This window comes from Lampetra fluviatilis, chromosome 2 (assembly GCF_964198595.1).
Source record: "Lampetra fluviatilis chromosome 2, kcLamFluv1.1, whole genome shotgun sequence".
NCBI classification, from domain to species: Eukaryota; Metazoa; Chordata; class Hyperoartia; order Petromyzontiformes; family Petromyzontidae; genus Lampetra; species Lampetra fluviatilis.
The window spans coordinates 12656390-12672291 of NC_136276.1; the positions used below are offsets into that span (position 1 = coordinate 12656390).

The following is a 15902-nucleotide window of genomic DNA, read 5'->3' on the forward strand; positions in this document are numbered from 1 at the left end:
ACAGCACTTGCCCCTACAGTCTGTTAAGGCTATACGGGGGATCTTTGTATTTGTTGTGTGAGCATGCAACCAGCACAGCGCACAAGGGGGTGGTGTGGCCAGCACCACGCCTGGTAGCTTTTGTCTCCCAGTGCTTTACACAACATCATCGTCACTGATGTTGATCGTGGCCGGGAATTGAACTCGCAGCATCTTTGTCTTGGCTACTATAAGCCACTTCGTTGGGCTGTTATTTGTGGCCAGGGCGCTTCTGAAAAAGAGCTACATAGCTCTGTGGCCCTTACCTTGCAATAGTAAAATAGTAAATAGTTGAGGGTTGGGCGGAAAGTTTGGGGGGGGGTGGGACTTACGAGGCGGAAGGAACGCAGCACAGAGAGACCGTCCACGGAAGACAGCCCCAGCTCCATGAGCGAGAGGCTGACGATGATGCTGTCGAAGATGTTCCAGCCCTGCTGGAAGTAGTAGTAGGGATCTTGAGCCGCAATCTTCAGCACCATCTCCGCCGTGAATATGCCCGTGAACACCTGGGGTTGGGCAGCACGAACGGGTCATGTAACATGTGAGGATAGTGAAGTGTTACCCCCCCCCCCCCTCTAACAGTGGTTGGATGAATTGTCACTATTTGGGGTTGCGATGCAATGTGCTAAATAGTTAAAGCTGCAACCTTCCCACTGCTGGTGGAAGGGCCTCCACGATAGGCAGATCTACACGTGACTTTCCGAGCAAATGTGGTGTCCCCACTTGTATTGCTGTGTGGACAGCGGCGAGGGATTTTAGAAACTTATCAGTGTTTCAACTGGCGTGATTTAACGCATGTTATCGTGAGTAAAAATGTATTCGAAGCGATAAATTGACGCATCATTACACACATACCGTATATGTACCACACGTATAGACCACGTGCCCAGCTTAGGTGGTTGAAACCTTTGACAACCATTTTCATCAGCCACAGTGAGTGGCTTAGTATGCAATCAGCCAATTGGCACACTGCTTGCAGTGAGGCAAGTACATGGAACCCTAATTCAGTGTGGAAGACGAGGCCAAGGTCCCCATCTTTTAAAAGCACGAAACATTCCTCGAGCATTTTGTATTACAGACTACATGTGCCATGTGCATATCTATATCAATGGAATGCTCAGGTGGTGGAGTCTTGGCACAGCACTGACGATCACTGCACTGTGAACCGGGGGACTTTGTTCGATTCCCAGCTATGGCTCACATCAGAGGAGAGTGATATCTGAACCGGACCCGGGTCCCTTTTCCCTGTCATTGCCTCGCACTGATCAGCATGGTTAAGTACGGTCAAATAACCCCGATGTCGTTTTCAAGGTTTTCATCCAGCAGTGGAGTAAGAAAGGGCCATACATTATCACTATATTTCAATTAACAGGAGAGACACCAATAACATATTGACAGTGAAATTTAGAGATGTGACTGCATGTATAAGTGTGATATTCATAAATATAGCGATGAAAAGTATGATAATGACGATGCATAATTTACGTAACAAAGATCAATAAACCTTGCTGACAGCCCATCACCAATCAAATAAAAACAGAAATAAATCATGCAAGTTTCTACATTTAAAAATGTCTAGAGCTTCATTTGGATAGTAAGTTTTGCAAAGTGTACCATGAAATATGTATTTACCAGATCACAAACATGACTATGATGAGGCTTCTCAGTAGTTTGTCATACGAGATGATGACAAAGTAGCTGTAAGGTTAATATAATATCCTGAGCTCATAAATACTGTAATAAAATATGCAGGAGTCTATTCTTTCACAAAAACAAGTTCATAATTACAAACGTTTCACCAATAAATTGAAACTCTTGACAGCCATGAAACTCTGATAATCTTAAATGATATTATTTAACACAAATACACCTTTCAGATGCAAAACCCCTTGTGTGCCCATATTTGTAAAGAAAATCATTTTAACTGCAGTGGGTTTACAAATGGATTTCAAGGCGATTTTACAAAATAAAGGATCTGTACATTAAATATATATTTCTTAGAGAATGGCATTTCATTTATTTGGTAAACACTGCATCATCATCGTCATCATCGCCATCATAACATTTCGAGTGGAATTATTTTCCCGACTTGGAGTCTCGATTTGGAATAAAATTATACCGCAAATAATAAAGAACTAAATAAATCGGCCAGTGTATCGACTGAATTTGTCTTGGCAGCGGCCTAGCCAACGGAGCAAGTTAGCCGACAGAGCAAGTAAGCCGAAGGACCTCACGCACACGGCCAAACACAATGACAGCGCCACAGAGCAGGAGGGAGCCCCGCTTTAAAGAGGCTCTGGAAAAAAACCGAGACCCAGAATTGAATGGGCATTCAATCTTCCATTTTACAGCCATTTACCTGCGGGCAGAACAGGTGTTTGGATAAGGCAGACACATCCTTTACAACAAACTATTTTTCCCTGCTAACAGACAATGCCTGTCGCTGAAAAGTTAATGAACAATTGGGGACACCCGTGAAGCTATTAATATGTATTCCCCATTTTGCTTTTGACATAAAGCTGTCAGCCATCGCTTGTTGTTCTACTTTTCCAAATCAAACAGTGTGAAGCAATTCACATCGGGTTCCATTTTCGCTGGAGCGTGGCAAAAACCTTGTTTTTAAGGGTGAGTCAGAGTGGCAGCAATAGCAGCGGCAGCAACAGCAGCTGTGACAGCAGCAGTAGCAGTCGTGCAGCCTTCTTACTTCTCAGATCAACATATACAAAACTGTGAATAACGACTCACATCAGTGGTGCAGTGCTCAGAGCAGGGGAGTCAAAAATATATATGTGTGCAACTAAATAACTTTGATATAGATATGCTCTTGCTCACACAAGTTTGTGCGTGTGTTTCGCTTTACGGAGGAGTAGGTGCACAGTGGTGAGCTCACTGCACTCTTTACCTGGCGACCTGCATTTACTTCTCGACCTTGACTGATCTCAGTGGCGATGGATATCTGAACTGGTCCTGGGCCACCCCTTCGCGAACATGCATTGGATCAGTGTGGTGAAGTATGGTCAAACAACCATCCAGCAGTGGATTGGTAAAGGACTGGAAATTCTGTATTGATTATTTAAATTTCTCTTTCAGGCATTGCATTAAATACTGCTCTGAGAAGCAATACTTGTCAAGTTAATAAAAAAACTAAATTCTTACGTAAAAAAGAACATAGTTCTAGGGGTGGCGCTTTACACATGTTATGTGTGTAGATTGACAAACCAAAACATGATGTTATGACATGTTTTTATGTTTAAAATAGTAGTTTAAAAAAAACAGAATAAAAAATATATGATTTATACTTCCCAATAATGATAGTCTTTCATCATATCTAAATGTAGCCACGTCTCAAGAAGAGCAACAAGCATGACGTGCCCATGACGTGCGGCCACCTAAAACATGGATTTATTTATTAAGTAGGAGTGGTGGCGCATTGCTTCAGTTCGATTCCCAACCACCGCTAAGGCACGTGCTTCGTGATCTCTCCTGGGTCTCCACTTCACCAATCAGTGTGGACTAGCGCAGAAAAGTTTGGTCAAACGATCACCATGACCAAGACAGCGGGGGGAGGCCTTCGTCCAACAACAACTTGCCAAAGGGATATAATTACGACTATTATTATCATCATCATTATTGGAGAGGTCAGTTATAGGCAGAAGAGGGAATCATATTCTTAGGTTTTTTCGGTAAAGTCACGTAGGTAAAAAATTAAAATTAATAAAAGTAAAATAAAATAAAAATAAAATAAAAATCACGACGTTTCGGAGGCAACACAAGCTTCCGTCTTTTTTTTTTACTTGATACAGCAAGCGTGCTGTGACGGTTCCACCTGAAGACGGAAGCTTGTGTTGCCTCCGAAACGTCGTGATTTTTATTTTATTTTTATTTTACTTTTATTAATTTTTATTTTTTACCTACGTGACTTTACCGAAAAAACCTAAGAATATGAATCATTGCAGTCACTAAAGCTTCAAATCTAGAAGAAGAGGGAGTCTGCAGCACGGATGACTGGTGGGGATGTTCCAGGCTGCAGGGGGCAACAGCAGAAGCGTTCAAATACCCTTGCGATTTCCAAACATGTCAGTGTCACCTCCAGTTATGAGAAAGTGCACCCTGGAATTTGTGATGGGGGTTAAAATCCACGAACGGGTGTGAGTGAACTCACCAGATTTCCCACGGACAGGGCATTCTCAAACTCCGGGGTCATGGGGTAGTGCTCCAAGGCCATGAAGAGGGTGTTGAGGATGATGCATATGGTGATGGACAAGTCCACGAAGGGGTCCGTGACGATCATCTTGAGGATCTCCTTCACCTTCATCCAGAGTGAGCAGCACTCCCAGATGAGGTATTTGTTGGCAAACTTGTACCAGCACGGGGGGCAATTTTGCCTCGACTCCTCCAGCTCTGCAAATTAGCGGGCAATCAAACAAGTGAGCGCATCTCAGGAGATGTCAGGACAAGGACAAAGATCCCCCAGGTTCGGCTTTAACAGATCCTTGGGACACATGCTGTTAGTGAGCACCTTTTAAGGGCTGGCACAGGACATGAAGGGGTGGTGTGGCTAGCACCATACCTGACCACCTTTGTCTTCCCAGTGCCGATATGTACACATCATGCTAAGTACTCATTTAAGTCTGAGTCTACACCACCGTAGACGATGTTGCCATGGCCCGGCTAGGCCAGATACACGTACTCGAGAATAATATTGCCGACGCACGCATACACGTGTGGGCAAGAGTGGTGCTCAAACGACAAGGCACTGCACACCTGCTCGACAATGCTGCACAGGTGGCAGCCGCTTGTTGCCAGGTAGCGCAGGAGCATCTGAGACCCGTGGCAGGACAGGCGGGGTGGAGAGAGAGGGACGATTACCTTCCATGGTGTTGGTGAGCACGCTGATGGCGCTGTATGCCCTGTTCCTTATTATCACCGGCTCCTCCAGGAGGTCCATGGAGGTGTGCTGGGACCCACGCCTCCGCTTCTTCAGCAGCTCCGTTTCAGTTGTGGCCTGGGTCACAGTGCAACGGAAAATCACCCAGTCTCAAATTAAGTTTTTTCCCCTTACGAAATGTATTCTGTCGTGCTGCTGGCATTGCGTGCCACGATTTAAAATGTTACGCATTTGGAACTCGCAGAGCAGTGCATTATTCCGCGTTGGAATTCCATGCATCATTCCAAGATTGGACTGCGGAATGCGATATGACTGCTTCTGAGTTTCGCATACCTGGAAGTTTGTCAAATTAAGTGAAAACCTAATTTAACATGATGAATAGTTTATGCAGTCATTGGTGACCGGGCTGACACCATCAATTCACTATGCTTAAAACCCGAGTTTAATTATGGGTCGCTGAGCCCAGTTGATGAAAAAAAGAATAGGCTTCACCCTTTCCGGTAATAATACAGGTGTTAAGATATTCAAACACCAGAGACCTATTGCAAAGGCATCAAGTCTGCACTAAGCACACATGCTCGTGGTAAAACATACAAACAAACATGCTAGGATAATCTATGCATTGTTTTTGAAACTGGCCTACACCAGAGACAACCTTCTGCGTGGCCTTCTCTCAACAGTGTGAGACCAGAGAACACCAAAAGGCGAACGGCACAAAGGCAATGCAAATATCAAAGCACTCAAAGCTTGGGTTGAGTTTGTGTGGTTAATGCAAACTACATGCCTTGCAATAGGTGTCTATTTGGTGTTTGAATATCTAAACACCTCCTGTATTATTTCTGTAAAGGGTAAAGTCTATTTCTGTTCCATAACTTTTATACCGAAAAAAAATATCCCATAGATATTGAACACATTTGAATCATAAAGAATTTGGTCAAACAACCAAACCCATGACCGAACCGAGCGTTGAGTCTCAGCAAGGCTTTCCCGGAGCAAGTGAAGCACACGGTTATGATCAGACGTAAATACGAGCCTCACATTGTCATCCGTGACGGCCTTGTCGATGACCACCTCGGGCAGCAGCAGCCCCGGGGGCGAGTTGGGAACCGAAGTCCCGGCTGGCCGGTCGACGAGTGACACCACCCCGTTGCAGTCCACCGACACGTTCATCTTGCCGTTGAGCGGCGGCAGGATGGGCGGGTTCGGCCCGGCCCAAGATAGCTTGCTGCCCTGGCTGTTGCGCCTCTCGCCGTGGCCTCTCTGCGGCACGAACAGCGAGTTGCGACGGCTGCCGGCCTCCCCGGCCATGCTCTGCAGCTCCGACTGCTCGTCGTCGGCAAAGTCGTTGTCGGAGTTGTGCTCGCGCACCTTCTCTCGGAAGCTGAGCAGGCTCGTGCGGCTGCTCTTCCTCTTCGGCTTGTAGTACATGCTGATCAGGGACTGGCAGAGCAATGCAGCGGAGAGGGTGGGGAAGCAACGCGCGCGTTCGAGTTATCGCTGCGGCAGCGAGATGTGCAAAGGTGCGGCCCTGAAATTGCTTGCTCACGCCACTAGCGGCGGAAGGGACTCCACTAGAGGGACGTCTAGAGAGCCCCTTTCGAGGGTATTTTTGGCCTTACTCATACAGAAACTGCACACGCATTCAACAAAGCTCCACACTTTATTATTTTATTTCTGTTATTTTTATTATTTCTTTTTACCTACGTGACTTTACCGAAAAAACCTAAGAGTATAAAAGCTCCACACTCACAAGAAGTAGGCAATATATTGATCAATTATATTTCTTTCTCGTGTAATTAGTGGCAGGGCACTGAACTTAAGCACGTCTTAATCTCAGGAGGCTGCTTGGGCTTTTGATCGGAGAATCTCCGCAGCGATGGTTTACTGTGGTGGCATTGGCTGTGAAAGCCTCGGGCAATAAAACCCCGCTCGAAACAATGCACGCGCCAAAGGAAGAAGCTCTTGTCCGGCGCTGAACTCGTGTAACTGCCGATGCAAGGCAGCGACCTCACACATGTGGACATGGGCATTAGGACAAGGGCATTCGCCGCACTGGTCTAGTATGGGAAGTATTTGAAATAAAACACATTGCTTGAGTACAATGCAAAAAATTGACAGACAAACAAACAACTTGTTTACATTTTGATTTAAAGCTTTTGTGACTGCAGGGATTCATATTCTTGGTTCTTTCGGTAAAGTCACGTAGAAGGGAAATAATAAAATAATATAAATATAAAACAATAAAACTTCTCAGTCGAAACGTCGTGAGAAATGTATTGTTTTATATTCATATGATTTTATTATTTCCCTTCTACGTGACTTTACCGAAAGATTTAAGATTAAGTTTATTTAGTTTAACCAGGTGATAACTCAAGAGACTTTGATGGTGTCATTTGCAAGCCTGACCTGGGGCATTCGTCTGCCAATAGGGGGCAATGATTGCTATGTATAATCCCAATTTTGTAATTTGTTGGTCATTTTCGAATTTGGCAAATTGGGATCCCGACGCCAGCACGCGGCAGTGGTCTACACTTGTGAATGGCGTCAGGGGATCTCTGACGGCCATTGTGAAGCAGTTTTACTACATTGTGATCATTACACCCCCAGTTATAATCAGGGTGGCTGCTGGATTTGAACTGTGAATCTCTGCAATAAGCAGTGAATGTACTCCTGTTAGGCCGTATCACTGCCCATAGTTCAAACTACATGGCGGTAAAGTATGTATAAAGCCAGGAAACATTTTTTACAACGTTTTGCTTTTTGTTTGAGGAATACATAAGCAAGTTTTTCTTTATAGCAAGCTTTTGTTCGAATAATAGTATAACTTAAAATATATTAAAAATCCCAGATTTATAACTACATTAACGCCGTGCCGTTTCAACTAAACGTTTACGCCATGTCTACGCCTTTTTGTTTAAACAAAAATGTGCTTCTCTTTTAGCAAAGTTTCCTCATTACTTAATTTCACCAGGTTCACAAGGGCGCTGTGAATGCCCTACGCACAAGTGGACACTCCACGACGATGTGAATGTGGTGAACGACTTCAAATGAAAAAACAATGAAGGAATGGCCGTCCACTGCCACCCATTCCCTGGAAACATGAATTTCACTCTCAAAGCTCTTGATTGGATAGCAAAATTAAACATCAAACTGTAAAATGTTGCTCTTCTGATGTGCGACATCATCATAATTTCACCAAATTTAGCATTGTGAACATTTTTATGAGCATCTTCCTGGTGTTAAATGAACAAATAAGTCGCATTTTCATGACATCATCGGCCATCGGCCAATCCACCGCTGCATAAAGGCCTCTGCCGAGCCGCTGCCATCTCTGGCGATTCTGCGTTGCAATTTCTCATTTCAAGTTACAGTTAATTTTCCATTCCGGCTCAGATGAGGTCTCAGTACGTCGTGCGCATCACACGGAGGAGCCCCCAGGCTCGTGTTGGGACAATACCTGCGCAGTGCTGTCCACACAAACACACTCCACGCTCACCCTGAATGGCACCTCGCAAAGCTTTTTTTTTTTGGATCGATTTTGACCGATCATAATCTAATGCTGGTAACTCCCAAATGCATGCCCAGGCAATATGAGGATTACATTCCTCTCTGAATAGAAACTTGAGAGCCAGGTTGCGTGGTTCACAATTCACGTAACGTCAACATGACTAATGTGATGCGTTTCAGTTTCTGAGACACTCAACCACATGATGTTCACGATAACTGCATTGCACCCACTCACTCTTAGAGCTCAGAAGCCGAGGCTTTTATTTTTAGCCTCACCTGCACCCATAGACTCACTGTCCCTAAGTAACCTTTTGCCGTAATATAAAAATAAAATAGCACTAGGGGGTGCAGCAGTTCCAACACAATGCTCGCTGTTGGAAGATCACGTAGATCAAATTTTAGGCTTTACACCTACGAGGCCAATGGAATATCTGTACCACTCCGTGGAAAGTTAGCGGCCATTGTCATTCGGCAAGTCTCTCTTCATCACAAACATTTCCAACGAGGGCGCAAGGCTGAAAGCATAAAACCAAGGTCTAGGCATAATGCAATTTCGTATTTATTTGTCTTTTCTAGAATCTGATAAGAGTGCTGGAGGGGAGGCTCCGCCCAGTGGCCGAGCCTCAGATTCAGGAGGAACAATGTGGATCCTGTCATGGTCGTGGAACAATGGACCAGATCTTTTCGCTCTCACGGATATTTAAGGGGTCAAGGGAGTATGGTTCTCCAGCCTTCCTCTGCTTTGTAGCATATGTGTTCCCTGCAATGTCTTGTGGGAGATGCTGTGAGAGTATGATGTACCGTTTCCGCTTTTGTGCGCTATCCGGTCCCTCTATTTCCGGAGTGAGAGTTGTGTCCATATTTTTGGTGTTATATAAAAGTGGTTTAATTCTGTTCGTGATTTTCATGGACATGAAATGAAGGCGCAGCCGAGGTATGGACAGCATCCAGTACGGGGGCATGGAGATGCCATCGCTGCTTTTTGCAGACGATGTTGTCCTCTTTGCCTCGTCAGTCTGTGACCTCCAGCGTGCACTTGAACGGTTTGATGCCGAGTGTGAAGCGGCGAGGATAAGGATCAGCACCTCCAAATCTTAGGTCATGGTTACTCCCGGGAGATGGTGGATTGTTCTCTCCAGGTGAGGGGGGAACAGCTGCCCTCAGGGTCTCTTTGGCGAGTGATGGTAAGTGGGAGCCGGAGATCGGCCTGCAGATCGGTGTGGCATCCGCAGTGTTGCGGGCGCTGTACCGTTCCGTGGTAGTGAAGCGGGAGCTGAGTTCTCGAACAATGCTCGCGGTTTACAGGTCGATTTTCATACCCACCCTGACCTATGGTCAAGAACTTTGGGTGATGACCGATAGGATGAGATCGCGGGTACAAGGGGCCGAAATAAGGTTTTTCCACAGGGTTGCTGGGCTCACTCTCCGTGATTGGGTGAGGAGTTCGGTAATCCGGGAGAGCCTCAGAGTCGAGCTGCTGCTCCTCCAGATCGAGAGGAACGAGTTGAGGTGGTTTGGGCACCTGGTAAGGATGCTCCCTAGGAGACTCTCCCTGGAACTCTACCGGGAATGTCCCACTGGGCGAAGACCCCGGGGCCGGCCCAGGACACGCTGGCGGGACTATGTTGCTCAGCTAACCTGGGAACGCCTGAGAATTCCCCAGAAAGAGCTGGAGTCTGTGTATAGTAGTGTAATAGTGTATAGTTAGTGTATAATGTAGTAGTGTATAGTAGTATATAGTGTAGTAGTGTATAGTAGTGTAGTGTATGGTCGTGTAGTAGTGCATAGTAATGTAGTGCTGGAGTCTGTCGCTAGGGAAAAGGGAGGTCTGGACCTCCCTACTCAACATGCTGCCACTGCGACCCTCACCAGGACGAGCGCGGACTGAGAAACGAACGAACAAAGAATCTGATACTCATTGGTCCTTTCGGTAAAGTCACGTAGAAAGAGAAAATAAGAAATTAAATAATATCATACGACGTTTCGATTGCAACACAAGCAAGCATCATCAGGCACAAATGAAAGAGAAAACAAAACATAGTAAACTTAGAAATATAATGTAATACAACACAGATAGTCGGCTAACATAACAGTCAACACCCAAAAGAATCTGATAAAGTCAAAGAATCTGATAGTACGTGCGTGCTCAACAGTCGAACACCAGTGTTTGGCTTTCTCTCTCTGACGGACTAATTGACAGTGTTCATCTCTCCAAGGTTGTTGTTATAGTGACATTTTCTGTTACATTTTCTTTTGTCAGAGCACAAGCTTCTGAGTCACGTGTCGTGGCCGAAAATTTCCACCAAGTGAAAACTGTCTAGGCTCATTGTTACACGATGCTTTTCATAATCAGATTTAATTCCCCGAAAGCACTGCATCCTGCTATGACTCGCCTCTTAATTTTTATCCTGGTATGCCTTCAATAATCAACCTATATACTCGATGTATGTTTAACTTTTTTCACACCGAACGTAGCCAACCGTGGCGTCCAAGAGGGCACCTACCGTGGAAGAGCCATGACATCAGCTCACATGCCCGTGCTCAATGGGCGTCTGCATTGCAGCGCCATCAGAGATGGCGACGGCTTCATAATGATCCATTATAATGGATGATTATATATATTGGTTGGTTTACATTTTTAATTATAAACTGAGCGAACAAAACTTTACAAACTAGACAGAGACGATACATGATGTAAAAGAGTCGCGCCACGTAGGACAAACAATCCATTACAAGTCTATGTATCTATGTACTGCGCGTTGAACTTATTTCACACCGTACGTAGGACAACAAGCTAAAACGATGTCCATGATCCACTGTGTTTTCCAGTTGTATCCCTACAACTTCACACAAACTTGTTGTGTATTCTTTTTGTTTGGCTCTGGGTTACCTTGAGCAGCCCAACTTTGCAGCCGTCTTTGTTAAGCTCTGAAATCATTTCCCATGGCTAATTTTCATTGGATGGTATAAAGACTGTGTCGTGAGTGAATCTGAGATGGTAAATACTGGACGATTAATTCTTAGTGTCATGCAAAACACCTTGCATTTTTTTGTAATGTAACGTATTACGTTATCGTACATTATATTTTATACTGTACTATTATGTTATGTATTGTTACAATATTATATGTTACACTGCGTATACATTATTATACAATTGTTATGTTGTGTTATATTCGAATGTACTGTCATAATATAGTACATCATGTTAGCTGCGTGGATCTGTGTGGATCTGTGTGGAGCTGGGTGTAGCTGGGTGGATCTGTGTGGATCTGGGTGGATCTGCGTGGATTTGTGTGGAGCTGGGTAGATCTGCGTGGAGTTGGGTGTAGCTGTGTGTAGCTGGGTGGATCTGTGTGGATCTGCGTGGAGTTTGGTGGAGCTGCGTGGAGCTGTGTTTAGCTGGGTGGAGCTGCGTGGAGCTGTGTGTAGCTGCGTGGAGCTGGGTGGGTCTGCATGGAGCTGACTAGAGCTGGGTGTAGCTGGGTGGATCTGTGTGGATCTGCGTGGAGTTTGGTGGAGCTGTGTGTAGCTGCGTGGATCTGTGTATAGCTGCGTGGATCTGTATATAGCTGGGTGTAGCTGCGTGGAGCTGGGTGGAGCTGCGTGGAGCTGGGTGGAGCTGCGTGGATCTGCGTAAAGCTGGGTGGAGCTGTGTGTAGCTGCGTGGAGCTGTGTGTAGCTGCGTGGAGCTGTTTGTAGCTGGGTGGATCTGTGTGGATCTTGCTTTACCTCTCGGTGCGTCGAGTACTTGCGGCTGCCGTGTAGACTGCCCGGCTTGCGGAGCATGCTTTCCTCCGACACTGACTTGGGGATCTTCTCGTCGTCTCTCTTTTCCTCCCCCTCGTCCGAGTCGCTCTTCTGCCTCTTCTGCTGCTTCCGATGATTCCTGCTCTCATTGGCGCTCTTGGAGCTCAGGCGCGACGTCTCGGATGAGCTCCGGGACAGGGGCTCGCTGTCCCCTGTGCCCCCCTGGTGCGGCAAGCCACACCCAAGCGTGCACAGCACGAGACACATCGCAGTGTGGGTTTATATAGCGCCACGCAATACACAACACAATGTGGATTTACAAATCGCTATGCAACACACAACACAATTGGCTTTATATAGCGTAACACAATACACAATACAATGTGTATTTATATAGCATAACACAATACACAATACAATGTGGATTTATATAGCGTAATGCAATACACAGAACACAATGTGGATTTATATAGCGTAACGCAATACACAGAACACAATGTGGATTTGTACAGCGTAACGCAATACACAGAACACAATGTGGATTTATATAGTGTAACGCAATACACAATACGAAGTGGATATATATTGCGCAATGCAATGCACGTAAAAAGGCAACCACATCTCAAAATATAATACAAGACAGTGGGACATGTGCATCATGGGGAAAAGAGACGACATTAATATTGTAGAGAACGAGTACAGGGTCCTCAAAGAATATTACACAATGAACAAATTAGGTATTTAACGGTCGTAAAAAAAACACGCAAATAAAAAAACCGAGCAAACGTAACATCAGAGGAAGAGGCGTCGGAAACGGTTAGGTACGGGTGCAAGTAAGTTGTATATTTAGCCCAAAAAAGACAAAGATACATGCAAATTGAAAAAAGAAATTTCAAATATGTAGCAAGAGGCGCCAGAAGAAGTTAGGTACATGTCCAAGTATTCTCTGTTTTTTTGTTTAATAGGGGAGTAAAGAGGTGGAGGGAAGGGAGGGGATGGAGCCATACATCTGTGGCAAGGGTTTTCCAGAAATGTGGAGCAGCAAGATGTTTACCAAACATGGTTTTAGCAAATGGATTTTTTTGTAGGAATAAGGAGGCACTTCTGAGGCTATGGTAGGGAGTTCGAGAAACGAAGTAGTGCTTGAGGTAATTGGTGAATTTGTTTAAGAGGAACATTAGGATGCATACAACTCCATGATGATCCTTTCCGGATATCCAGGGGGGAGAGATTTGAGTGAGTGTAGAGGTTGCAATAAGTTTTATAGGGGAATTAAGGGGCAAAACGGAGAGCAGAGCAGTATCATGAAGTGAGATATTTTCGGGAAGATTAAGAAGCTAGGCGGTAGATGGTGTCACAATAATTAAAAATGGCCAGGATGGTGGCACTAACTATATTCAGATGGAGTTGAAGCAGAAGACAAAGTTTGTTTCTGTAGCATGAATCAACATTTGTTTTAGCTTGTTGCCTATATTGCCAATGTGGGTCTTGAAAGACATTCTAGATTTGAAGCTTTCGTGACTGCAATGATTCATATTCTCAGGTTTTTTCGGTAAAGTCACGTAGGTAAAAACATTAAAATTAATGAAAGTTAAATAAAACAAAACAAAATAAAATTCACGACGTTTCGGAGGCAACACAAGTCTCCGTCATCAGGTGGGACCGTCACAGCCGAATTAGCTGCATCAAGTGAAGCAATGATTCAAGATGTAATCCCTTATAAGCAAGTTGAAGAGAGGTGGAGAGGGGGGGGAGAGCTTATCAGGCTGTGGTAGCCAATGAATGGAAACGTATCGGGAGGGAGGAGGAGCGGTGATCAAAGACTGCACGCAGTGCTCAACACAATGAATGGAGACGTGTCGGGACGGAGGGCGAGCGGCGATCAAAGACTGCACGCAGTGCTCAACACAATGAATGGAGACGCGCCGGGACGGAGGGCGAGCGGTGATCAAAGACATCACGTAGTGCTCAACACAATGAATGGAAACGTGGCGAGCGGTGATCAAAGAACAATGAAGAGATTACTGTTAAACACTGTGGATGTTAACACTTGGTGAAGTAAATTAAAATAGTGCCTGTCAGATAAGATGGTCCAAAAGGTGTAATTAAGTCTTTTTTGCGTGGTTAATAACATCTTTCCAGTGATTACTGAGTTTGTACCCATCATCACGGTTGAAATTATGTCTGTGTTTGTATATTTGTATGGCTTCGTGTACAAACCTTTGATGGTAGCCCGGAGGTTTACAGAGAACCTTGGTCTCGGAAAAGACAATTTCATGAGAGCCCGCCGAGTTGTAGCAATGATCGGCAACGGCCGAAGAATCAGTTCTGCCGTGTTTCAGATCTGACTTGTGCTCGCGGACACGATCAGCAACATGACGTTTTGTTTCTCCAATGTAGCAATCACCACAAATGCAACTCAATTTGTAGATATTCTCAGGTTTTTTCGGTAAAGTCACGTAGGTAAAACATTAAAAGTAATGAAAGTAAAATAAAACAAAACAAAAATAAAATTCACGACGTTTCGGAGGCAACACAAGTCTCCGTCATCAGGTGGGACCGTCACAGCCAGATTAGCTGCATCAAGTGAAGCAATGATTCAAGATGTAATCCCTTATAAGCAAGTTGAAGGGGGGGAGGAGAGGGGGGGGGGAGTTCATCAGAATGTGGTAGCCAATGAATGGAAACGTATCGGGAGGGAGGGGGGTGGGAGGGGGAGGGAGCCAACAAAAAATTTGGCGACGGCTTGGACGCGGCTGCTGCGCACGCCAACACAATGGACAGAGAGGGGGGAGGGGAGGTCTGATACACATGATAGAACAAAGGAACGAAAATGCCCATGTTTATACCAATGCAGGCTGAAAAATGAAGAGAGTACTGTTAAAAATAACTGGGGATGTTAACACTCGGTGAAGTAAATTAAAATAGTGCCTGTCAGATAAGATGGTCCAAAAAGTGTAATTAAGTCTTTTTTGCGTGGTTAATAACATCTTTCCAGTGATTACTGAGTTTGTACCCATCATCACGGTTGAAATTATGTCTGTGTTTGTATATTTGTATGGCTTCGTGTACAAACCTTTGATGGTAGCCAGGAGGCTTGCAGAGAACCTTGGTCTCGGAAAAGACAATTTCATGAGAGCCCGCCGAGTTGTAGCAATGATCGGCAACGGCCGAAGAATCAGTTCTGCCGTGTTTCAGATCTGACTTGTGCTCGCGGACACGATCAGCAACATGACGTTTTGTTTCTCCAATGTAGCAATCACCACAAATGCAACTCAATTTGTAGACTCCAGGATACTGTAAGTCAGGAACGACATCCTTCACAGATGGAATCAGATCACGGATTTTATGCACTGTGCTGAATCGGACTTGGATCTTATGTTTGTTTAGAATTTTGGAGATCTTTTTGGTCACGCCTGCTATGTATGGTAACGTGATAGTTTTGGTCGGAGTTTCATGTGGTTGTTTCTGTGTGGTGGGAGAGACAGCTTGGTGGATAGTACGGTCAGAGTATCCGTTCATCCTGAGGGCCCGATGTACATGTCTTAATTCATCAGTCAGGTGGTGTTGGTCAGAAATGCCATGGGCTCTGTGGTATAGCGTTTTGATGAGAGAATTCTTTTGAGATGGGTGGTGGTGGGAATCCGGTTTCAGGTAGGAATCTGTGTGGGTGGCTTTCCTGTAGACAGAATGTCCCAAGGATCCGTCAAGCCTCCTCTTAAACAGAATATCCAAGAAT

General features: G+C 45.0%; 1 protein-coding gene across 3 annotated transcripts in view; it reads right to left on the reverse strand.

Annotated features, from left to right (window-relative positions):
• LOC144942924 (sodium channel protein type 2 subunit alpha-like) overlaps nt 1–15902 on the reverse strand; it is a 100612-nt gene that overhangs the window by 48442 nt on the left and 36268 nt on the right. For all 3 annotated transcript variants that reach the window (XM_078869965.1, XM_078869972.1, XM_078869955.1), the window contains exons 12-16: nt 12146–12385; nt 5945–6346; nt 4888–5023; nt 4181–4419; nt 351–524 (exon numbers count right to left, since the gene is read on the reverse strand). In XM_078869965.1, coding sequence (XP_078726091.1) covers nt 351–524; nt 4181–4419; nt 4888–5023; nt 5945–6346; nt 12146–12385 — 1191 coding nt within the window. The remainder of the gene's footprint in view (nt 1–350; nt 525–4180; nt 4420–4887; nt 5024–5944; nt 6347–12145; nt 12386–15902) is intronic.